This window comes from Trematomus bernacchii, unplaced genomic scaffold, assembly GCF_902827165.1.
Source record: "Trematomus bernacchii unplaced genomic scaffold, fTreBer1.1, whole genome shotgun sequence".
NCBI classification, from domain to species: Eukaryota; Metazoa; Chordata; class Actinopteri; order Perciformes; family Nototheniidae; genus Trematomus; species Trematomus bernacchii.
The window spans coordinates 5025293-5050051 of record NW_022987973.1 but is presented as its reverse complement, the minus strand read 5'-3'; the positions used below and the strand labels follow the sequence as shown (position 1 = coordinate 5050051).

General features: G+C 39.0%; 1 protein-coding gene across 1 annotated transcript in view; it reads right to left on the bottom strand.

The window, feature by feature from the left end:
• Positions 1 to 24759, bottom strand: part of LOC117471385 (CUB and sushi domain-containing protein 1-like) — a 385022-nt gene that overhangs the window by 90596 nt on the left and 269667 nt on the right. The window contains exons 21-28 of the mRNA XM_034116353.1: positions 19958 to 20074; positions 19568 to 19783; positions 18383 to 18571; positions 16401 to 16570; positions 9554 to 9710; positions 7225 to 7416; positions 2959 to 3085; positions 2301 to 2512 (exon numbers count right to left, since the gene is read on the bottom strand). Of these exons, the coding sequence (XP_033972244.1) occupies positions 2301 to 2512; positions 2959 to 3085; positions 7225 to 7416; positions 9554 to 9710; positions 16401 to 16570; positions 18383 to 18571; positions 19568 to 19783; positions 19958 to 20074 (1380 nt within the window). The remainder of the gene's footprint in view (positions 1 to 2300; positions 2513 to 2958; positions 3086 to 7224; positions 7417 to 9553; positions 9711 to 16400; positions 16571 to 18382; positions 18572 to 19567; positions 19784 to 19957; positions 20075 to 24759) is intronic.

Here is a 24759-nt window from a genome sequence, read left to right as displayed (position 1 = left end):
AATGTGGTCTTTGTTTTGTTGCTTAATTAGTGGATTCTCCTTAGGGTAAGCTGTGTGCTTCGAAAGGATTCACAACAATCAGCGTCTGTGTGTGGGGGTTTCAGCTACAGGGCTTTAATTGTTGTTTGAATTACCTAGAGTGTTTCCATCATATCAATGAATCAGGTTCTAAAAGGCAAAACAAATGTTAAAGGTGGGGTAGGTAATTCACTCCAGAAACACTTTTTGTTATATTCCATGGAATGCTCTTAACATCCCGATAGCAATGAATATATGAAATGCTTTGACAATAAATACATTAAAAAATGTCATCTGTGGAAGCCGTAGCGCTGTAAAAAGCACGACCAATCATCTGAGCCGGCCCGGCTAAAATAACTGGATGGCCTACCTGCCTGTCAGCCTTCCATCTCGTGCTAAAACTTATCTCGTGCCCTCATTGGTCATGTGCGCGTTCGTGTGTGTTGGAGGAGGGGCTCTGTAAGGAAGTCTGAAGGAAGAGGCAGATTTTTTCCGGTTGTGTATTTTCAAATTCTAGCGCACTCGAGCTGGTTTCTCCATTCTTACCTACCCTACCTTTAATCAACATTAGAGTTATATGCAATAAATAAGTGTCTATGTATGAAATAATCTGTGTAAAGCATATTTTTGTCAAAAGAATAATGTTATGATCAAAAAAGAGGTTGAGTGTTGGCAGGAAAAACTTAGACTGTAAAATAAAAATGCCAACCAAAATTAGATGTGTAGATTTGATGTTATGTTTCAGACAGTGGACATACAAGGCACCGCTTGAATCCTCATTAAACAGTAGACTCATCATTTTATCTCATGAAGCTTCGGATTCAAAGAAAGTTTCATCTCAAATATTAGCTAGAGTTCTGGCCAAGATTGTTGTGGAAACCGGCTTTCTGATTTACAATCCTGACTAAATATATGTTATCTTTTGCATTTATATTACAATAGCTTGAGGACAGCATCGTATAAAACATCACATTTATAATATTCTTTTAGTAAATAACAGTTTTTTTTACCATCAGGAACACAGAAAGTATAAAAAGTAGGATCAAATTAGAGAAAAACCTAAATAAATGGGTATTTACAATACCCCCCAACCCCCCCCCCCCCCAAAAAAAAACCCCACTCAATAAATTCACAAAGCCTTGCTTTAAATAATCCTGTGTGGTGGCAAAGACCATTATCTTTGCTTTAGTAAATCAACATTGGGGTAAATATAAGGAGTCATTACCATAGTAATGGAATAACACTGCTGTGATTAGCATGTTTGTGAGTGCAAATATTTATTGTTTTAAATAAGGGGAGCAAGGCGAAAAACTAATGTGAGGGAGGGATTGAGAAAAAGAGTGAGGGACAGAAAGCATTGGATGTAAATATTTTTGACTGCATCTCATTAAAAAAAGTTAATGTGTGTGTTAGAGGGTGTGTGTGCTGCTTTGCATGTGGATTCATACAAACAACAGAGCAAGTGGAGGTGTACAGGATGGGGTTGTGCAATTGTTGTGCTGTAAATAAATGCTATAGAGAAGATATACGAGCACATGAGCGTGAAAGTGTGTGTGTGTGTGTGTGTGTGTGTGTGTGTGTGTGCTTTTTAAAGTTGATATGAGTGTATGCCTCTGATTGATTTCGCTGCTACAGTGGATGGCATTGACTTTGGCCAATGACTCTAAAAAGGATTGTGCACACATGTTTGGGTCCAGTGGCTCAGCAGCGAAGGCCACGAGTGCAACCAAGGGGAACAGTTATTGTCCAGTTTGCCCTTCTTGAAATGATATGATGAAAACACTTCAAACCTTTTTAAATACTGAGATTCATAGTTGTTACTTTTGTAAGTTCAAACCCTCAAAATGAATGAAAACAACTTTTTTTATTAGCCTATAAAAATAACACATTGCACATGTTATTATATTATTACTCAAATGTATCAATATCCTTAATTATTATATACCAACCCTGCTAGGGGGGGCTCTTCACTTTATGAGCCTCGACCCCAGAGGGTGAGATATTACATTTCATTCTCATTTGATTCTTTGGCTCAAGGTTTTTCAGAAATCCTGTTAAATGCAGCGTTAATTCCACATTAATTTTGCTACAGCTAATATAAATGAGGTTTATATAATAATTAAGAAACTATTAGTGTGATGAGTTTATTAACTAGCTATATTAATTGCTAATTCCAAAAAAGCTTTTTCATCATAAATGGATGATGGGTGTAGAGGGAGAGAGATCATCCAAATCAGTAAAATAATTGTGCATTTTTTACGTTTGACGATAAGTTTACTTACTAGAAAACTGGATAGAAAATCCTTGCTTGCTGATGAAATAATCAGTATCAAACTGCAGTGTGAGTATGTTGAAAGTCGAGTGGATATCTTCAGGTAAGGCTGGGCCGGACCATTCTTTCAACAGGATCCCCCCGTCTGACGGCCCAGATGGACCATCCCAAACTCTCAGGATATCGTGGCCGACCTCCGTGTCAAAGACAATGAAGTGTAGGCTGAGGAAAACACACACATTACACAAGAGATCAGAGATCAAATACAAACATTAACATGTGTTCTTTATTCAGCAGCTTTACCAAAATCAAGTCAACCATCAAATAAAATGAAGCAGAGGTTGAAGATAGACGCATCACACAGCAGGGGCCACATTGTGTTGAGAAACACAGTGATGGCATAATGACTAATGTGGTGTACTCTCCTACACAGCAGCGGCTCTGACAGTGAGCATTTATCTATAATTAGTGAATATATCATTACCTGACAGTCCTGTAAGTGTTAAAGTGTAAAGTCCTTGTTAAGAGAGTTGACTAGTAAGCTTACCTCAACTTGGCCAGAGCAAAGCAATTCTGCATATATGTGTTGGAATAGCTGTTGTCTTATTCCTATTTTAATTTCATATAAATCTGCAGGATATCATCATTCTAAAGTGCTTCATGATTACCTGATAGTCTTGCCCGTGTCAGCCTCTATGGTCCAGGTGCAGTGGAGGTTGTTGTCGTATGGAGCAGGATATCCTGGAGAAAGTATCCGTCCAGAAACTGCTCCAGTCAGGTGACCTCCACACTCCGCTAGAATCACGAGACAAAAGGGTGAACATCACAAGGACACCACATTTCATAGGTTTTCACCTCTTTTGATTTATGTCCTTTGAAATGTATCGATCAAATCATTACTAAAACAACAAAACCGCTGCTCGAACGATACTTCACACATTTACGTGGACATATCAAAGACAGCAGGAGCATCAAAGCATTTAACAAAGTAGGAATAAACCCATCTTTTCAAGGATTGCTGCAGGGTTACTACGAATAAAAAAACTCTGCTGTAGATAGTGTTGGAGACTTGCAGCCACAACTCGGTTATAAAATCCACTTTATTGAATGAAAAAGACATTTGAACTGTATTGGAGACTGTGAGTCCCTGAATCAACTTTTCATAAGGTGACCTTATAAAGAAAATAACTCCTATTAAGTTAGGCACATTCACTTGTATTGCCATGGTGGATCTGAAAAATAGATAATCCGATGTGTACAAGGTTTACAATACAAGGTTTAACGCGTAAGAGAGCAGAGATGAAAGAGAGAGAGAGAGAGCAGGAGAGAGAGAGAGAGAGAGAGAGAGAGACGAGAGAGACGAGAGAGACGAGAGACGAGAGAGAGAGAGAGAGAGAGAGAGAGAGAGAGAGAGAGAGAGAGAGAGAGAAGAGAGAGAGAGAGAGAGAGAGAGAGAGAGGAGAGAGAGAGAGAGAGAGAGAGAGAGAGTAGAGAGAGAGAGAGAGAGATAGAGAGAGAGCCGAGAGAGAGAGAGAGAGCTCTCTCTCTCTCTCTCTCTCGCTCTCTCTCTCTCTCTCTCTCTCTCTCTCTCTCTCTCTCTCTCTCTCCTTCTCAGTTAAAATTATTCACAGCTCGTAAGTCATAATCAGGGAAATCAGTAGCCATTGTGAGAAAAAAAAAAGGATGCCATGAAATGCAAATTATAGATTAGATTCACAAATAATGGATAGGACTTCATCTTATGTAATTAATAATGAAGTGTGGACAAAACATTCACGTCATGCTTTCACCCATCCTTAAGCCAAACACAAAACTAACAATATAAGTTGTCCATACACACAGACCCATTTTCAAATATACTTTTCCAAAATGCAGAACTACTTTCTGCAAAAGTTTGAAAAGATGAGTTCCAGCTGACCACGGATCTGTACAGGACGGTTTTCTGTATCATACTTCTTTTTGCTAAGGGAACATGAACCTTCCTTCTATTGCATATCATGTTTAATAACTGTTGTTTCTGTTCTTTAGGGTCTGTTTGGGTCGACTGTGTTCAGCACTGGGTCTATTTTTGAGTCTCTGTATGGTATTTCTTCTTGTCTTCTCTCCAGCCCTTCTACAGTTTTAGCTCATCTCCATATCTCTATAAGAGGTGATTACTTTGCTGTAAATAATCCTGGGATGTGAAGGCTGAGTTAAATGAAAATCCATTTAAAAAGGCCTTGAATCACTAAATCAACCTTGAATTATCCAAGTTCCTGCTATACAGTTTAATGTGTTGTGAATAACTTGAATGGCTGTTTTCCATCTAAGGAACTCCCAATAGTGTTCAAGTTCAAGAAAAGATGCAGTTTATTGCACAAGAGAAGACTGTCTTTTAATGTTATTTTTGTATTGTCTTCAGTGGTGAGTATCAGGAGATAGCAGGAAGCAGGGGAAAAAGGCTGGGAGCAGATTTGAACTCATCATAGAAGTACATGGCAGCCCACTGAGCAACCAGATCGCTGCAGATTAGAAAACTGTTTTGTATAGGGAATGCTTCATATCAGTGAGTGCATGGTGTGTTTGTGTGACTTAAGATGGCACCATTAACTCAGCTCTGCAATCTACAATAATATGACAACCCGTTGCTATTGTATTACCCTCGGCAGAATGCTCACAAAAACACATTCATATGTAAACACAAACACAAAGGAAATAGCAAATAACAATCAAATACATGGCCGGAAACATACTTGAAAGCACTTTACCAGACACGTAAAAATACAAACATAGCAGGAAAGTAACTACTTCACTATGTTTTATCTTGAAATGCAGGTGGAGAGGATATGAGGCACAAAACAACAGTTATATAGTAAGCCTGAGCCCAAACACAACTGCAATTTCCCGGCAAAGAAAAAGAAAGAGAGAATAACAGGCACCCACAATTGCAGAAAAAGATAGACAGGTTTACTGCATGAATAGAAAAACGTCAGAAAGAGTAAGAGGGAGACCACAACTCTGTTTGACTCAACGTGGGAGAGACAGCGAGAGAAAGACAGTATAGAAACAGCCAGAGGCAAAACCATCTCCTCATCTCCATGCTGGAACATGCAGATGTAGAACCAAGTCAGACAGACAGGGGGGGAGACAGAAAGATGAACGCCCCAGCAGACAGACAAAGGAGGAAGATACAAAGGTAGCTTCAGAGGAAGTTAGCCCAGGGCTCCACCAGAGTACTCTCCTGGTGGCTGGCTCACCTGAAATAAGGCAGCGACAGAGCAGCTACAAATTAATGACTGACTGCAGGGATACACACACACTTACATTTACACACATCCAACCAAACACACACTCATTCACACCCACATAAATGCATTCACCCCACATAATGCACACACTTTCTTCTTAGTTGCCATTAGCAACCACATCAGGCCCTGTCCCACCTCAGAGAGTTCAGGTGTGCTGGCAGGTTAGAGAGACACACGGCTTTGTGGGTAGCAGGAGGGAATTCCAAATGAACATGTGCCAAGTGCCTGCATCTACTCAGCAAGGTAAAAAATACTTAGGGAAAGTGCTTTCATTTGTCAAATATGCAAAACCACAAAATATTTATGGACAAGTAGGAATTATGGACTTCAAAAATTGTGAATCTGCTTTAGGGACTTTAAAGCTAGGTAGGAACAATACAAACAAACAAATGTGGAGTTCATGCTTCACTGGTGGTTAGTGAATGAAAATAAGGAATCATAATGGCCAGCTGTACAAGCTGTGGCTAAAAGACACAAATAATGTTACAGGTCCATAAGCAAAAGGGAAAAACAGCATGTCACAGCACCCGAATTGTTTGGCACACTCCTCTCCAGCTTAATTAACAGCTGCCAAGTGCCAACTAAAGCTAACACCGCCCTGAGGCAGCTTATCTACCTTAAAACCTATTAAATATTCAAACATATTCTAGGAATGCCAGAAAATAAACTATTATTTTTGGGATTTTCAAGGTCTGAAAGATTATACCCGATATGTTTGGAGTGCAGAGCGTGAGACACGTAGATGGCTGACTATTAAGTGATGCTTTCGGGTACTTTTCATCATAACCCTGTTCAAAATCAATAACAGCTTTCTCAACTATCATGTGTCTCTTCTTCCTATCACAGTTGATATTTGTATAAAAGTAAACTATCTTTTTTCCTGCAAGCTAAGGAAATTAAGTACTGTATTATCATTTGTTGGCCATTTAAATAAGATGCAGTTATTACATGTTGGGTTTTAATACTAAAGTCCATATGGCTGCACTTTTTATCCAGTCCAGTACCAGAAAGATGTAGTCAACAATTTCAGATGAATCAATAAGGTTTTTACATCACATAATTTACTGCCATCTGAAAATAAATTGTTCCAGATTGAATATTCTATTTATGTGCATACTCAGAATAGAAGTGAAATCTAAGGCTTCTTTCAAAAGCGTTGGCATAAAATACTGTGAGTACCTTCAGGGGACAAGAAAGTAGCCTTGCTTACATTATACATGTATCACAGTTCAACTCAGTCATCCCCTATTTTTGCACCTTAAGCATGCCATCCTTAAAGTACAGAGAGGCCTGGTCCACTAAAATCTCATGCCCGGTGACATCCTGCTGTCCACGCTCAGATAGTTTTGTGTGCGCAGGTTGATGGATCAGCAAGAAATGTTTTTACTAAGTGCCACCATGAATATTTCCCACAGAGTGTTGAATCAGTTCCCATGCCCTCTTCTCAAGCATGCAGCCGAATGGACTCAATCACTTGTTCGCTCACTCCCTCTTTTGAATCATCATGCTTTTGCAGGAGCTTAGTAAAAAAAAAACGTGATTTTTCCCCATGCTATGTTTCTCAATGAAGAGATGGTTAATAATTCAGACCTTGTAGTTTTGAATTATTGATGTGTGTAGAACCTACACATGTGGTGGCATACTAACCGTTACAGGAAGGAAGTGGTTTGTCCCAGACACGTCTGTCTCCGCTCAGGCAGGTCAGTGTACCAGTGCCATAGAGACTGTATCCAGGGTTGCAGGAGTACAGGACAAAGGTGTTGGCATAATGGCCGTCGTCTTGAGTCTTATAGCCATAACTAGGCACACCTGGTTCCTCGCAGCGTACTAGGTCAAAACCTAGAAAGAGACACGCAAACATAAATATAGAGAAACACACGCACAGGCATACAAATGAGGTCTTTCTGTCAATGCAGTAAGCTAACATTGCATGAATAAACAGGGTGATTCAGAGCCGTTTTGGACATAAGGTCAGAGTTTTCCTCCTGAATCTCACCACCTCTGCAGAAATGTAAAGTTTTAACACCCACTGCTAATGCTGAAACCTGATTTGACAGCGGCTGTGAGATTCTACTCCTATGCTTGTTTCTATGAAAAAGGAAGAGCTTCTCCCCTTTCTGAGAGATATTATGATGTGTAGCGAGCAGCAAAGCGATTATATTTCTGGATTGAAAATGTGGTTTCTATATGGAACTGTGGGAAAACATCAAAAGATAATTTCCCATCCCACACAACCACAAATATACTGTTCACTTGAACGAGCACACTGCGAGGGACGTCTGGATGTTTTGAAGATAACAAAGAAGAGAAAAGTTTCGTTTGAATAAACAAAGACACAAAAATGCGCACGTATTTTCTTTCCCTTACATCAGCCTCTTATGAACGTCTGAGTTGCTATGTAATGGAGAATGAACAGTGAATCAGTCACTATCATAAACTGCTGTTTGAACACGTTTGGCTCTGCTTATAGTAGAGAAGCCAACCTCTGACATGACAACTTAGTACAAATATAATAAAATTAAACCTATATCTAAGATTTGAATAACCTGTCATTTACACAGCACACTGTAGCAGCCTTGGACATAACCACGTTAATATAGAGATGCTGCTGAATATTTGATTAAATAAAACCTCCACCAGTAAGCTTGACTGTTGAGTGATGTGATTATGTTAAAAACAATACATATTATCTGTTATTTCTGGAAATCAAATCTGACCGCACTCAATGTCCAATCAGTTAACTCCTCTATAAAGCTTGGTAATAACGTTTTTTTACAAAGCCAGCAACTTTTTAAGTGAGCTATCTTGTTTAGTGAGCCGTGCTTGCTGCCTATCCCTCCCTGCATCCATTTCAGTGAAACAGATGCATCTCATTTCTGACAACCTTTCTTGGTAATGTGTTGAACAGATGTTTGAACTCTTATTACTCCGTTAGAATAGCCTCTAACACTGTGTAGTATTAAAGCAGATTTACTCAAATCCCTGACACCATCGCTGTCTCTCTTGATCAGATGCTTCTCTGCCTTTTCTTCTGAATAAACCCTTTATCAATCTCTCTTATCCATCTATCCGTTCATCCGTTGTAGTAGGTGTCACCTTCTCCAGTTTAACGACTTGCAGACTAACGGCTGTATAATGGTCTTAACTGACGTGCAGAGCATCCATCTAGTATCCATATACCATCTACCTTCATCTGCTTGTCCCTCCGTCCAGCAATTCTTCCACTTCAGCGGTGTCACTTTCTCACCTTCTTTTTAATGACTTGCAGATAAATGCTTCTCTAATAGCCTCCTTGACTTACACAACAGCTGGGCCTGCCTTCTTAACAGACTCTCTTTAAAGCTCATAAGATGTGTGAGTGTAGGTGAGAGAGAGAGAGAGAAAAAGAGAGAGCATTTATGGGCAATTCATAGTGTATGCTCAATTATATTTGTGCCTGCTGGTAAACTACTGTTGCACTTTGGCTCCACCTCCAGCAGAATTGCCTGTAAAAGTAATTGTTGATCTCTCTCAGCTGTCAGAAGGGAAAGACATGGCTTGGTAATTTGCTGACGGAGAAAGACAAGTCTCTAGAGTTTTGTAGTACATGACTCCTATTTTGTTCTAGTATGTAGCACTCAAGAATCACTTGGCTGAGGCACAGGACAGATGCAGGATATATTCATGAGTGCAATCTAACACAATCACTAGCACTCTAGTTTTCAATTAAAAACATCTCCTTACAAGGACTGCAATGATGAGAACATTTAAGAAATTACTGTTTGTGTTCTGTTGCGTTCATGAGCAAAAAACAACCTGTGTGTGTGTGTGTGTGTGTGTGTGTGTGTGTGTGAGAGAACGAAAGAGAGGATTGCTTTTTCTTTGGCCTACACGTACACATGTGTGGCTGTATGAGTAAATATAATGGAAAAACAAACTGTATCGCTGTCGAGTTTTTAATCAGTTGACTTGAGTTAATCTTTCTCGAACCACTCACTTGTGTATGTGAGGCGGAAGCCCTGATTGGTTCCAGAGGCGTTGCTGTTGAACTCCAGCCACAAGCGATTGGACGTGCTATTGATGACAAGACCCATTATGCCATCATGTGTAAAGTTTCCAAGTAGACGGGATGTCGTGTTCTCCCCATCATACACCTGTCAATCAAAGCACAGGAACACAGAACATGAATTTGAACGTGTTTCTAGAGGATGTTTATGTGTGTGCAGGTGTTCACATTTCAGTTATCATAAAATGAGGGGGGGCAGTGATTTGCTGACCCTTTCTGGAAAAAGGATGCCATAAAATGTGGTCAGTTCTGAAACTGAAATTGGAGGGCTCTGCTGTATTTCCTGTGCTTCACCTCTGCAACACACTGTGATTCATCCAAAAACCAAACAACGCAAGCGAGGCAAAAAAAACCTGGAGTGAGCCTCAGGAAATAGCCACTTTGCTTAGCTTTGCATCAGCTGGGGACTTTTAAAGCACATCATGATACGAGCCTAAAATATGAAATGAATGATTCTGAGGTCACAAATGAGTTGTAAAGGGTTCTGATTCAGCCTGAAGGAGAGATGAAGCTTTCCTTTTTATGGTAAACCGTCAACATGTTTATGTAACAATTCAGAGAAGATTGAACAGAATGTTTGTGGGTAATTCAATTGGTAAACTCACTTTAAATGTTGGTTGCAACGATAAAAAAGAGTTGTTATGAAACTGTTGTGCAAACCTACTTTGGATTTGGAGTTTCAATCCTGGTCTAGCACCTGGGTCAAGCAACAGATTCAAGTATCACTTTGATACAAAAATAATTTGATTTGCAGCTATAATAAATATTCAAAATGTGTGTTTTTATTTTTTGGAAACGATGCTTCTATGGTTGATTTAATTGAACACATGAAACACTTCACAAGATATACATTTTGTTTCCTAGTTTACAAGTCTTAGCATGCATGTTCTCTGCTGTTTACTGAGCATTGAGTTAAAAACAGCAAATCACTGCCTGGCTGTGTGTGACTTGGTTTGAAAATACATATTAGAGGGGAAAATAGCAAGAAAGTGTTTTTCCTTCTTGCAAGAATTATGAAAATAATGAAGCTAGACTCAGTCTTTATTTTTGGTCTCCTAACAATTGAGCTTCTTTTCATTTGAAATATGATCGTCAACCTATAACAGTACGCTCACAGTGGTAGCACAAAGGGAAAGCCGTCAATCATTTATTTCAAATGAGCGCTGACAAACAAGTAAATACAGTATGAAGGTTGGAGCAATGGCTGCCAGAACATAACAACTTAGCACATGTACTTACCAAGTATGTAATTTAACAGAGCATGTTCTAAATAGTTGTGTTTTCCCAAAACATGTACAGTACAGTTATCAAATGCAGTGTGGGGTTTGGAAGAAAGCTAACATACTGTTGATAAACACAACAAAGCAAGCTTAGCTAGTAACACATGGTAGCTGTGTACTTTGGCCATATATCGGCCGCATTTTGTGAAACTGTTGTTTGCAAAGCACTCAGCATAGAGAGCAGATTAGTGGATTATAGAGCAGAAGAGAATAGATAGATTCATATGAATGAATCCAAACTTCTAAGAGCCACTTTTCCAGTTTACAGGTGGTCAGTATTTGGTACTGACATTCTTTCGTTTATGCTGGAGTCTACTTTGTTGCTTTCTAGTCTCTGAATGCTTGAATGTGGACATTAGAGAAGACGTAGTTTAGGAAGTGAAGTCTATTTCTGACTGCAGTTTGAAGGGGTGGGGGGGGAATTAGCACTCTCAAGCACCTCATAATACTATCTCACAGCTGGGATATAAATGTGAACGGCTCGTGCTTATATTTGGCAGCCTGGGGCATTTCCAAAGATTGGTAGTGACAGGTCTGCAGGTGGCAGGGATGCCAAAGAAAAAAAGGCTAAGGAGATGTACTGCTCTATCTCTGCAAGTACTGCCAGTCAGAGGAGATACCGCGACATGAAGCCAAAGCAGGAGCTACAGCGTGTTCATACATGACAAAGATAGACAGACATGGTGAAGCATACTGGGAATTTCAACGTTAAAAAAGATGAGCTGTATCATGATATGTGTGGCAATACTCCCCTAAACTTAATGTCCCTTCCCTATTCCTCCGTCGCTGTATCCCTCCAGTTCTATCTGTCAGTTTCCCCCAATGTTGCATTTGGCTGTCCACCTCTTTCTTTCTGTTTCTCTCTTTTATTCTCTCTCTCATTTTTCTCCTCCTCTCTCTGTTTCTGTAAAACTCAGTATGGTTAATGAAAAGCCCTGCAGCTCATAAATCAACATGTCACCATCTGCCACCCCTCCTCCCTCGGTCTTCTGACTCTCCCCTTTTCTTGCTTGCACTCCCTCCACCTCTATTTCCATGGAACAATTCTTGCACACCCCTACTTTGTTTCTTCCTAACCCTCTTATATTTCTTCGGGGATGTAGTTCCACTGAGTATATTTGGTCAAGTACTGAATTAGAAGACATTTGTAGGCGTATTGAGCTTGGCTAGACCTTTCTTTAAGGCAAAAACGTAGCCAGTAGCAAAAGGAATGGTAATGAGCTGTTTCATAGGAGATTTTTAGCCGAAAGCTTGCTGGATCTGTCAAACAGATGGTTTGTGTTCAGCTGTAACAGGCATTAAGTCACATACTGTTAGCAGGGGGAGTGGCGTGCTAATTGCTAGGCTAAGTGGCACTTTGGAGCTTTCCTCCCATTTCATTATACTTTGCACTGTGCTTTCTGATAATTATATGGGGAAATAATAATTAACACACATGTGTTGTAACTTACTAGTAGTTGCTCTTATACATCATTTCAATACCACCACACAAGATGGCTTTAGTGCAGATAATTTGATCAACAGCTGCTCCACCAGCATCACATATTTTTTAATTACAATTCTTTTGACTGGAAAATGTGCAAACACTCTTTAAGGTCAACAGTCACGGTAGCATCCTAATTGAGCTGGTATGCTCAGAACATTTTTTTTGTATTCCCAAAAAATGGAATTGAATGGAACAATTCAGCTATTCATACTACCAATCAACTTGATTTATTAATAACACAAAGGTTATTATCATGGCTTAATGGATTCTTCCTTCGGGTCGGAGGTTAGTCCCAAAGTGTAGAACAAAGCGGTAAAAAAACAGCTTTATTCCAGCAGCCATTGTGCAAATGAACACGTTGTAGCAGTGCCACACGGATGATATGGAAGCAATGCCTATTTATTTAAATATTTATGTATTAACTTTGAGGATTGCTCATGTTTGTACTAGTGGTTTTTAAATGTGATGGACAAGGGGGCGCATTTACAGATCGATAAATATTTTACGAATGTGTGTCATAATGGATCGCTTGTTTTTTATCCGCAAACAAAAATAAATAACCTGAACCTGATATATTTGTTATGTCATCATCCTCCTAGTATTTTGTACTGTATTGAATGTATGGCCCCTCTACATCACTGCATGAAAACCATTGGGCTGTACAGGGAGAGGGAATAACTGCAAAGACATTCTTAAGTTTCATCTTATTTAATAAAGTTATTTTTTATAAGTAATTTGAAGTCAAAAAAGTCTGATATTGTTGTGTGCCCTTCATTGAGCATGACATGCCATTCTTGCATTGAGTCTTTGGACCTCCCATTACTTTTTGATTGCTACGTTAGCATCCGGCGCATACTCATTAACTTTTGTGATCTCAAGTCATTCTCTGTGTACTTTCCCTCTGCTCCTTATTTTCTGATAAGGAATCAATTTATTACAGTAAATACTATGTCAAATGCCTTGTCAAGAACACAATCACAATTCTTAAAACGGCAAATGCCATGTTCTGCTCTCCGATCTTGGCGGATGCATTTTGAAATACAGAGACAATGACATAGTGGGAGAGGTATAAAGCTATCGAAGCTAGGCATGTTGTAAAGTAAAGCTTTTAAAGTTTTGAGGCTATGATGGTATACATTAAAAGGAACATTTAACAAGTTTATGTTGGTGTAATGCCATTCTGAAAGTCAGGACAAACCCTGCTAATACAATCTTACCACATACAGGCTCAGCCAATGCTCTAGGCTACTGATAATACACTCTAACCACATACTGGCTTAACCATGCCCTCAGGCCTAATACCGCTAAGAGACATTGTGAATAGAAACAGTTATATACGATGTTAGTAGGACTGTAAAACAGCTCAAACAGCTGCTGCTATCTGACACTGTAGTGGGCACATGTGCCCAATAGAGGATTTATGAGGAATTCTGAGCCTTGGGAACATCTGTAATGCTCTCGGTGTTATAGACACAGAGAGCACAACTTTGCACATCAAAGGTTATGACATGTGAACACTTTAATACATTCCTCATACATACATTGTGACAGCAGATCCTTAAAACATGTTTGCAGCACACTGAGGAAACAGGTATTGCAGGTATACATAATCAGTCAATTTTATGTTTTTTTATAACAAAACAAAGGCTAATAGACGAGGCATTTGTGTGTAAATACAAATCCATATAGCTGCAGTCTATTTATTCTATCAGGGCATTCTTCATTTTGTTGCATAGCTCTTTATTTGACTTAGTGTTGCCACATGTTACAACCAATAAAAGTGTATAAATCCAAGGTTAACCTTCACTAGAACAATAATATACACTGTAGTGGGTTTGTTATAGGGTTAACAGAGGCCAATGGATCCCATTGTGTTTCCCAAGTATTCATTCAGCCGTGGATGGCCGCTGCAGCAGGAGCACCATCAGCACTAATAGAGAACATGGGTAATAGACCCCTGCAGGGATGTTACAGCTCCTTACAGCAATGTTTAACACATCTAACAGCTAGGGCACACCTTGCTAACACCATTTAACTTCATACTGGGAAAACCAAGGATGTAAAGCCCCTCCTGTCATTCAAGTTTTAACCAAGCATTTTTCTGGCTCACCTCAACATCTCATATAATTAAGGCCTACACATTCCCTGACAATATAATTGGACCAGGTATGCAAAACGAATGGGCTTTGACCGCTCCATTGGGAAAGGGCTGGCTCCACAATGCATCATGTAAATTACTTCTGATAACACACTACACAGATATATACTGCATAGATGGGAAATTCCCAGTCAAGTATTTGATTTCTTTGTCAAATGCAGTAGGGGGCAATCACTAAGTGTGTGTGATAGTGTATGTTTCTGCAAAGGCAAGGCATGCTTTAGTGCATGATACAAACATTCATTTGTATGTGCTTCAATGTTTCCACTGTTCATCTCTCTCCTGTGCTGTGTCGAGAGTGGCTGCTGTGTGCTGCTATCAGTGTGTGAGTCTGACCGAACCCCCCACACACACACACAAACACACACATAGGCGACAGGCCACAGCAGGGGTGTGTGGAGGTTTGGGTGTGTTTATTCACGCTGTAGAAAGTAACTACTGTGAAACAATCTGAATATAACGTTGTATTCCTCTGATTTACTTCTTTGTTCTCACTAAGGCTGCTTCTTCTCTCTATTTACACGTTCTCTATCTTCTCTGGCTTGTTGCTCCAGGGAAGACAGGCTAACTTTAAATGCTGTGTGTTTACAAAAAGCAACTGAAAATTCAACAAAAGATCCCTTAAAAATTATAATAATTTATATGAAAAAAAATAGCAATATGAATACCTACTTATGAAATACCAAATAGCTGGTAGTGATGTGGTGTACTCCTCACATTTAGAGATGTACTGTTTTATTTTGGTTCTTCCTCTTAATCCTTATAATTAATGTAGATTAAAAGACTTAAGTACATTGTCATTTTAGGCCATATATTCGTGAGTTATTATGTTGATGAGAAGAACAGAAAAACAGTTTGCATTCACTATTAATACATTTCCTAATGAAGTGGTGATTGATATGTGTCGCACATGCTCATGTTGTCCATGTAACAGATCCATGATAATACACTTTCAGGGTTTTGTCTAAACCGAGTAACAGGGGCGCTGCGCCCTCTTACTTTTGACGTGTGCCCTCATACCACTCAGGCTCAGTCATTGGTACATATTCATACATAAAGCCATGCTGGGTAAACTACCGACTTATATATGCTCTTTGATCTCACGGAGAGTGGCAAGTAGCTATTGCCTGAGATCCCAGGATGTGTTTTTATTACATGTGCCAAGTGCTAGGACTGTTTTAGGTACTAAAGCTTTTATGTGCGCTGCTCCTCTGGCTTGGAACACCATGCAAAAAATATTGAAACTGAGCATTTTGATTCCCTTGCATCGTTTTAAAGCACGGCTGGATGAAATGTTATTGGATACCTGTAAATGTAAATAGGTTGCTAATGTATACCCCTGTAATTATGTTGTGATGTCCTTTTGTTTTCTGTTTGTTTTTAACTAAATGTACCGCAGGTCTCCATTGAAAAAGAGATCGTTGATCTCAATGGGATTTTTTAACCTGGTTAAATAAAGGCTACAAACTAACCACAATGCTGATTTTCCCCGTACAATTCTAAAGTGATGCCAGAAAACAATATTCCTGTTAATCAAAAACGGTATAAATGTACTTCTCACTTCACCAAACGTGTGTTCATTATTTTCTGAGTACATCATGTCACTTGTGTTCATGATTATGGCAGCATCCACAACTCAATTATTGTTTTCTATTCAAGCATAATCTGAAATAAACCAAACACTGTATGTGCTTGAATCTGTTCAAGCACATACATGTCAAAGCATACACAACTTTGCATATAGACAGCTTTTGATTATGACTATCATCTTTTATGTGTTTTTGTGTGTGTGAATCTGGAAACACTGTATATTATGCACACCTGGTTTGGAAAAGCGTGTGACTGCGCACATACCTTAAGATCGTCTCCATCTTCCAATAAGAAGCTCTCAGCTTTTAGTCTGATTCCTTTGCCCTTTTCAGTCGTGATGCGGTAGATGCACTCGTGGTTGTTATCGTAGTTAGAGGGGAAGTTGGGAGAGAGCAGAACACCTTCGGGTCCCAGTGAGGAGGCTCCACACTCCGCTGCAGAAAGAGAGTAGGGGGCAGCGACAGCGGGGGTCAGGATCACAGCATTTCTTCATAATTATCTCGGAGCAGTCGGAATACCTTTTAGCTTATTGTGTAGGTTAAAGAGAGGTGAGGAAAAGACCTCAAAATGAAGAAGAAAGATTACATTAAAAAACATATAAAGTCTAACGAAAAACCTTATTCAACTTTGACATTTAAACATAATAACCACAATGTTGATAATAATAATAATGAATCATAACCTTTTGGAGAAACACTTCAAATAAGACAATAAAATGAGAAAAATACATTAAAAAAGCAAAGCAATTAAACATAAACTGCAAAAGATTAAAAAAGAGAGCAAAAAAAGAAATCATTACATTAAACGAGGTGTGGATTAGTTTGGAAAAAGTGTTCCATATGAATGATAAAGAGTTATCTAGCAGGTGCAGTGCTTATCAAAGTTTAGGAATTCAAATAAGTGGTACTTTGTGCAAACAGAGTTTTGTCATATGTAAATGAGGCGTAGAGAAAAGCAGGCTTTTAACTCCCACTGAGGAGTACCACAACTACTTGGAAAGGGAAAAAAGGAAATAGAAGTAATGAGACAGACAAGAGAGAAACCGGTGAGGAGCAATCAAAACCTGTAGTGTTTATCAAATCTGAACCAATTTAAAACAACTTTTTTTTGTATATTATCTATGGTTTTAAAGCAGATTAGGGTAGGCAATAAGATGTATATATTACATTACATCTCATTTGTTAGACGCTTTTATCCAAAGCGACTTACATACATTCAGTACTGTGGACAAACCCCACAGGTGTCTTGCCCAGGGACACAACGACATGCTGACTGCAGTGGGACTCAAACTTGCTACCCCCTGATTCGAAGTCCAGCACACTACCCACTTAGCCACAGCCTATATTAAAGGATGCCAACAGTATTTCTTTAGAATCCAGGGAAGTAAAAGAGGGAACGTGAAGAAGGAGAAACAAGGTATGAAGAGGGAGCTGGAAGGAAAATAAAGCACAAGAAGAAAGAGATGAACTGAGCCAGACATGGGGCCTTTTGGAAATATGCAGAGAGAAATTAGAAAATGGAAAAGGGGAGTAACAAAAGAAACACTAATAACGCTCTTCATATAGCAGCTAATGGCCTAATTATCTACCCAAGGACTGTCTAAATACAGAGAGAGAGACAGAGCTAAAGAGAGGGGTGTTTGGAAAGGAAAAAGAGAGAGACATTAACCCAGAAAACGTTGCGAGCTGCTGTTCCACACTTTCCTGATCTTTTGCTGTTGGAGTATTTTCAGTGTGCTCCTTTTGGGGATTGCAAATTACAAGCAGCCACCATCAGACCCATACATTACTAGCAGCAAGGACACACTGATTCTCATCAAAATCTGCAAATTACAAGCTGCTAACAGCCAAATCCTGGCAAATAAAGCCAACTGTCGGTCAAATAATATTGAATTACCTTTTTGCCAGCAATAAAGTACTGGTGAATTACAACCAGGAAAACGCTGATGCCTCTGGGCTCATTCATGTGGTGAAAAAGGTCATTTAAAAATTCAGTTTTCTAGCTGCCAGTTATTTGCACGGAAGATAAAACCTTCCAAAGCTATAAATATTGAAGGCAAAAATACTTCTAAAAGGCTTGTAACAACACTGCTATATATACCCGTGTGCAAGGAGATGTGTATAAGGAAAGGGCAAAGAGTTTACAGTGTAGTACACTCATGATCTCTAGAGACAATAACCTATCTGACTAACTAACCCAGGAATTAGTTTAGGATGTCAGTCTGTGTGTGTACTTGAATGTCTTACCTATACATCGCGGTAATATGTTGCTCCACACTCGCCTTCCCCCTCCTAGACATGTGATCTTGGTGTCTCCCTCAAGTCGGTAGCCATTAAAACAACTGAAGGCCAGCGAATCGCCAACTCGAAATCTGAATCCCGTCCTCCTGCTGTATGCCGGTACACCGGGATCCTCACATGGCTCTAAGTCATACTCTACACATCCAGGAGAAAACAAAAACTTTGTTGAGAAGTCATTCTAAAACATTAAAGGTCCCCTATTATACTGTTTTTCATTACTTTATTATAGGTCTCAGATATATACAAAACATGTCTCTGAAGTGTTTGGCTCCAAATACCAAACAGATCATGCATTGCAGCATCCCATAATCCCCTCTGTTTCAGCCCTGTTTCAAAAGTGCTGATTCTCTGTCTGTTACTTTAGATGAAAATAAGGAGCCCCTCCCCACGCCCCTCTGAGAGATATTTGGTTAAAAAGAACACAATGGTGCTCTAGGAGATTCAGGTGATAAGGTGGCGGGGGTTACCTTGGTTGGTGATTGGCTAATGGTTACACAAGCCAGAAAATCGTTATGACATCATAAAGGGGCCAAAATCTGATCAGCTCATTTTCAGACAGGTTTTTATATAAATGGATCAGGACAAAAAGTGAGAGAATCTTTTGTCCTGAAACTTTCAGAATCTCTTTACACAGAGGGGACACATGTTGATGTAGAAAATACATGACAAAGTGCATTTTGCATAATAGGTGACCTTTAAAGGGGGATTTAATGTACAGGAACTACGGTAATGTTGTTAAGTAGGCCAAGACTAATAAATATAATGTAAATAAAAAAACTAATGAATAACATTTAAAGTACTAGTGGTATTTTCTTGCCTTCTGCCCACAGGGGGCAGCAACTAAAAAACGTAAAAGCATAACAACGTTTATATTTATGCTTTACCAATAGGATTTTCAAGCCTTTATTTTCGGTTTTAGAGAAATTATTTAGAATAACTAGTTGGTGGCAAATGTGTCTTTTCTTTGCCGCCGCACCTTCTGTACGTCAACAAACAGCAAATAACAGGTTCAACCAAATGTGGCTTAGAGTGCAATATCTAAATGCTTTTCCAGGTTTTATGAAAGGTCTGTGAACATGATTAGAACATTAATTAGCCTTAAAAGGCAGTTTCTTTTGGGGGAGTTCCTACCTGAGAAAGTGATATTAAAGCCTTCATAACTCATTGAAAAATCCGATATGAATCGTAGCTGAGCGCTGAAGTTCCCGTAGAGCCCTGCTTTGACGCTAGGGGGCAGCACTGAGCCGGTGAGTCGAGTCACTGGAACAAGGAAATTGGTGTCCTCAGTGATAGAAAGGTAGTCGTGGTTCTCCTCTAGATGAAACGTGTGGAAAACCAGATGGACTCCTAGAAATCAATGGATAAATGGATGGATAGATACAGAGTAAGTCACGGACTCATTAATGGCATCAGATGGAAAAAGAACCCAGAAACACAGCAATCTTGAACATGTGACCTTATCTTCCATGCAAATTGAATGGGTGTTTCCATTATTTCTGTGTACTGTATGTGAGTGCTTACCTTTCCCATGTGACACCTCTATAGTCCATGTGCAGTTTAGAGAATTGGGGTAGTAGTCAGGAAAGCCAGGAGACAGAATTGTCCCTGTTTTACCATAGACATAACCGCCACAAAGAGCTGCAAGAAGAAAGTAGGAGTAGGGTTAATTATAAACCATTTGCACTGAGCTTTGAAAGACATGAACAAATTCAAAAAAATGACCGATTATAACACTTGGAAAAAAAAAGACATATCTTAAGTACAGCACAAAATGACAGATTTCCTGCTCTAAATGTCTTTAGTTAACAGACTGGAATTAAACTGAATTCAGCCTTTTTAAAGCTGCTGAACTGCAAAAACCGGCATAATTGTGTCACTCTTGAGCATGGTGGCAGTATAGTGTTATGGCAGAATCTTTATTACAGCTGGCATATTCATTAAGGTCACATGGTAAGCTATATGATGTGTGTTACTGAGTTGGGTCACACAGAGTTAGAGAGACAATGGTCGTTCTGAATTATCAATAGATGTCTTCATTTTAAGTGAGCTGACACCGAGGTTAGAGGAAGTTCAGAGAAGGCCTCAGGTTATAAAAACAGCTAACCTTTGTTAGTTGACTACTCCTAAAGGATGTTATGAGATAAGTAAACTTTCGACATCTGGAACATACAAGTATAGCATTCAGAAGCAGAACATGTGATGTCGTGTGTTAGGTAATGTAAGGAAAATGAGGGTGCGTTGTTTTAGAATCCTATATATGTCTCTGTAAAGTTCTACTGGGTGGGAGCATTGCTGTAGGACTGCTTGAGAGCAGAGGTAAGGTTTTCCTGGTTATTATTGATTGTTGTACAACAAAATAATAATTGATCAACTATATCTGTGTTTGTGTTTTATTGATTCCTCTCTGTTTCATTGTTTCCTGTTGTGAGTGCTAAATTGCCACAACAATGTTCTCTACACAAAAATATCCTTGATATTCAAATAATTATAGGGAGGAGAAAACTCTAATAAAATGTAAATCAATAAAAGTACGGATGTTGAGTGGGTCAACCTGATTGTAAAAATGCATGTATATATTGCCTCAATAATCGCCTGATTATTTTCAGTTGGTTCACAACTATAAGTGACCCCTTTCACATTGTCGATTGAGACCTCATTATTTTAGAAATATGAATCATAGCCTCTTTAAACAATTACACAAACCATTGCCCAACCTCAACTGAGTTGTTTTAGTGGCCAGAATTACCGTAGGGGTCCGCTAACTTTTTCAAAAAATAAACAGTTCAAGACACTGTATCATCTAATAGTGACATTTCTGACATAAATGGAATCATTTTGTGTGTCCACAGGATACAGTATATAACATTCACTAAAGCTTTAATGTTGATTTAAACAAATCAGTTTGTGTCAGTTAATGTGAATTGTGAATAGTAAATAAGTAGAAATAAGAAAATGCAGTTTCTAGATACATTAAGAGAGAAAAAAGGGATAAGGCCAGATACAGTTAATTTAGAAACACAAATAAACATCAGGGACAATGTGACGAAGAGAGTGGTTTGTTGAGAAAAAGAGTGAGGGACTGGTGTGTGCGTTACACCTCGACTCCACACAGAGCCGGACCACTGATATGGAACAAACTGATTTAGGATATAGCAGAATGGAAAATACTATAGTAAAGTAATGGAGAGTAAAAGAAGGCTTACTGTGCCTTACAGACTGTTGAACTAAGATAAGTTTTATATTGACTATTTTTTGTTACTCTCACTGTGCCTATATGTGTATCAGCTCTTTTATGTTACATTTAATTCAATTTAAATGCATCAAGATGCTGGATGTGTGTGTTCCCATTAAACATCCCAGAATATAAACTAAATCAGAGACAATAACATATTTGTTCTTTTCTGTTGTAAAGTAACTCCTGCCTGACTCCAGGTTTATATTACATTACATGTCCTTTTTTGTTACTATATAGCAAGCTGAGATTCCACAGATTCGTATTAGTATCATCACTGTGCGATCAAAACTCGCGGCAGGGGAAACAAACCCAGACAACACACAACGTAGCTTTACGGGACCAAAACAGAAAATAAGTCTTACCGTTGCTGTTTTCTGATCAAAAGTTGTGTTTAATGGCATTAAAACGCATAAAACGCTGCTGAAGGTTAGTCCTATGTGTCTGTGTCACTTTGAAATGATTACTGATAATCCATCTTCATATGTATGTCAATAACGGAGTTTTCATATATAGCTGCTATGATAGCTACGAGAGTGTATGACAGCTTCCGGTTTTGGGCCTTCTGGCTGTGCATCACTCTATTCACCAATGGGTAATGTTTAGATGGATTTTAGGAACTTCCCCTCGATTCTATTGGCTCTAACGGTTAAAAAGTGGTGTCAATCATCAAAATCGACCGAGGGGGGCCATAGATATGGCAAATCCATCCAAATGACCCCAGAAGTGTTTTTTTTTTTCTAAATCTCTCTAAAAAAGGTAAAATGTCACTTGTTTTGCATCAATCTTGATACAGGGTACTTATTATATGTTATAGTTTGGATTCCTAAAGCTTTTAGTCTACTATCCCATCATTCAAGGGTGGTTTTCACTATAAGTAATGTTTTTGTTTTGGACGGACACTATCATTTACAGTTTTTTACTATGTTCAATCTGAATTTACTTTAAAATAAAAAATATCTATATTTATTCTGACTTTTCTACATCCAACTCACAGGTTTATCATTACTTTGAGAAAAAGGATTATTAATTTACCCCTTTTAGAAGGGAAGATATAGTCATTTGTTCTGGGAATGTCATTTTCGAGCCTGAGGCCTTAAAAACAGGCTTGTTGTCTTTGCATCAGCTTCAGGATTCAAAATGTCACTGTGCTCCTTCAATATTCTCCCTGGCACAGAATAAAATAGCAGCCAGTGTTCTGCATTCTGTGTTTGGAGATTTAGCTGACCTGTAGGAATAAGACGAGTGGTTTGGGTCCAAAGGGAATGGTCTCTGCACGCATGCGGGAGGACTACTTGTCATTTTGTTTTTCTTTTAGACACAATATTGTGAGAATAATGAATTTTGATGGCTTTGTAATGCAGTCGGTATGGCAGAAAAAGGTTGTCTGTTCCTAATAAAATGTTAACTGTGCCTTTGAGACTGTACTGTAAATAAGATTACTGTTGTTAATGCGACTATGTGTGTGTATGAATTGCTTTGAGTATGGCTTAGGGAGTTTTTAAAGATGATTTTCATTGTGCTATAAATTGATGTGAGATGTCTTAGTCTTTCTCAGTGGACCAGCGTGGGTTCGCTCTGGCTTCCTCCCAGAGCTCCAAAAGATGCAAATCAGTTGAGCTGGACTACCAATAGGTAGGAAAAGAGTTCACTTACAGAACAATATGGTTAATTATCTTTAAAATAAAAAAAGAATAGTCATGCTAAAACATATTTGACACTTCTTTCCAGTCCCAGGATGTTCTCAGAAAGCAAACCACGACATTTTATATTTCTAGTTAAGGCTTACACTCACTTTAGAAAAGTGCTATTCTGAAATAGTGTGTCTTCAGCTGTCACTGTGATGGCATGCTTGGCTGAAAATTGAAATGTCACAGTGGCCGTTTAAAACTGCTTATGTTATATGGCTGATACTGTGAGATAGAGTGCCTTAGTATAAACTCACTCCCAAGTTGAGACATCCTGACTTTGGCTATCAAATTGGATTCTTTTCAATCGGCAGAATGAATCAGACGCTGTGTATTCATCTCCCATGGTAGCTTAAGCTGTGTGCAGAAGCTGAATGGGAAGCCTGCAGTGGTCAGTGAGCATCTGTTTCAGCTATGCCTGTTGACCCGCATCATTTATCTGAGGCTCGATGTTCAACTTGGGCTATTGTGGTAAAGCGTACTCTGGAGTGGGGACATATTATGGCTGCCAGTCACACATAGAGAAAAAGGAGAAAACTGGGAAATAAGGTACTAATAATAACACCGACTCCCTCCCCCCCTCACACTCCAATATTACTTAGTTTGAAAATTAAGTTAAAAATACAACCTTCAAGCTTTATATTCATTTTTGTTTGGACCCAATGTTCCTATTTAATCATGTAAAGGTTTGTCTTGTGATATCTTAGTCTAATAACAAACCACTGTGTGAAACTTCACTATCCCAGTTTCATCTCAAACACAACAAACACGGAGTTGGCGGCTCGCTGAAGGGAGTTGAGCATAATCATTTACTGTGGACAATGCCACTGTGTTGAAGCCGAGGCTTGGTTGCGTGTGAGAGTGACGCAGCTGCAGCACTGGAAACTCTTCGCAAAATTATGCCTGCTTATTTCCCAATGTACTTTGTTTTGGAGCTGCAGTTCAGTGTGACAGGTGAGTTTAAAGGGACAGCTTTGAGTCATTTTAATACCGTCCATAACTAATTCAAAACAAGTCAAGGCAATATAGTTGAAAGCATTTTCAAGTGTGATGAAAATTATTTATTTGCTAAAATTGTACAATTTATTTAGAGTAGTTTCTTAATACATGGTCCAATTTTTTATTTTTCAAAAAAAGAGAATGGTACAACGTGGTCCAAGGTTACCGCAGGGGTTGTTGAGTGTTCATGATTTTCCCTCTGAGTGCATGGCTTTCCTTCAGATGCTCCCAAGACATGCATTACTTTACCTGGCAACTTTATATTGCCTGTAGGTGTGAATGTGAATGATTGTCTGTCTACGTGTGGTAGCCCTGTGTTAGCCTGGAGACCTGTCCAGTGACTCACGATCAACTATCATAGTCTCCATCCCCAGAGGTCGCATCAATCAAATATTTGTCATAGT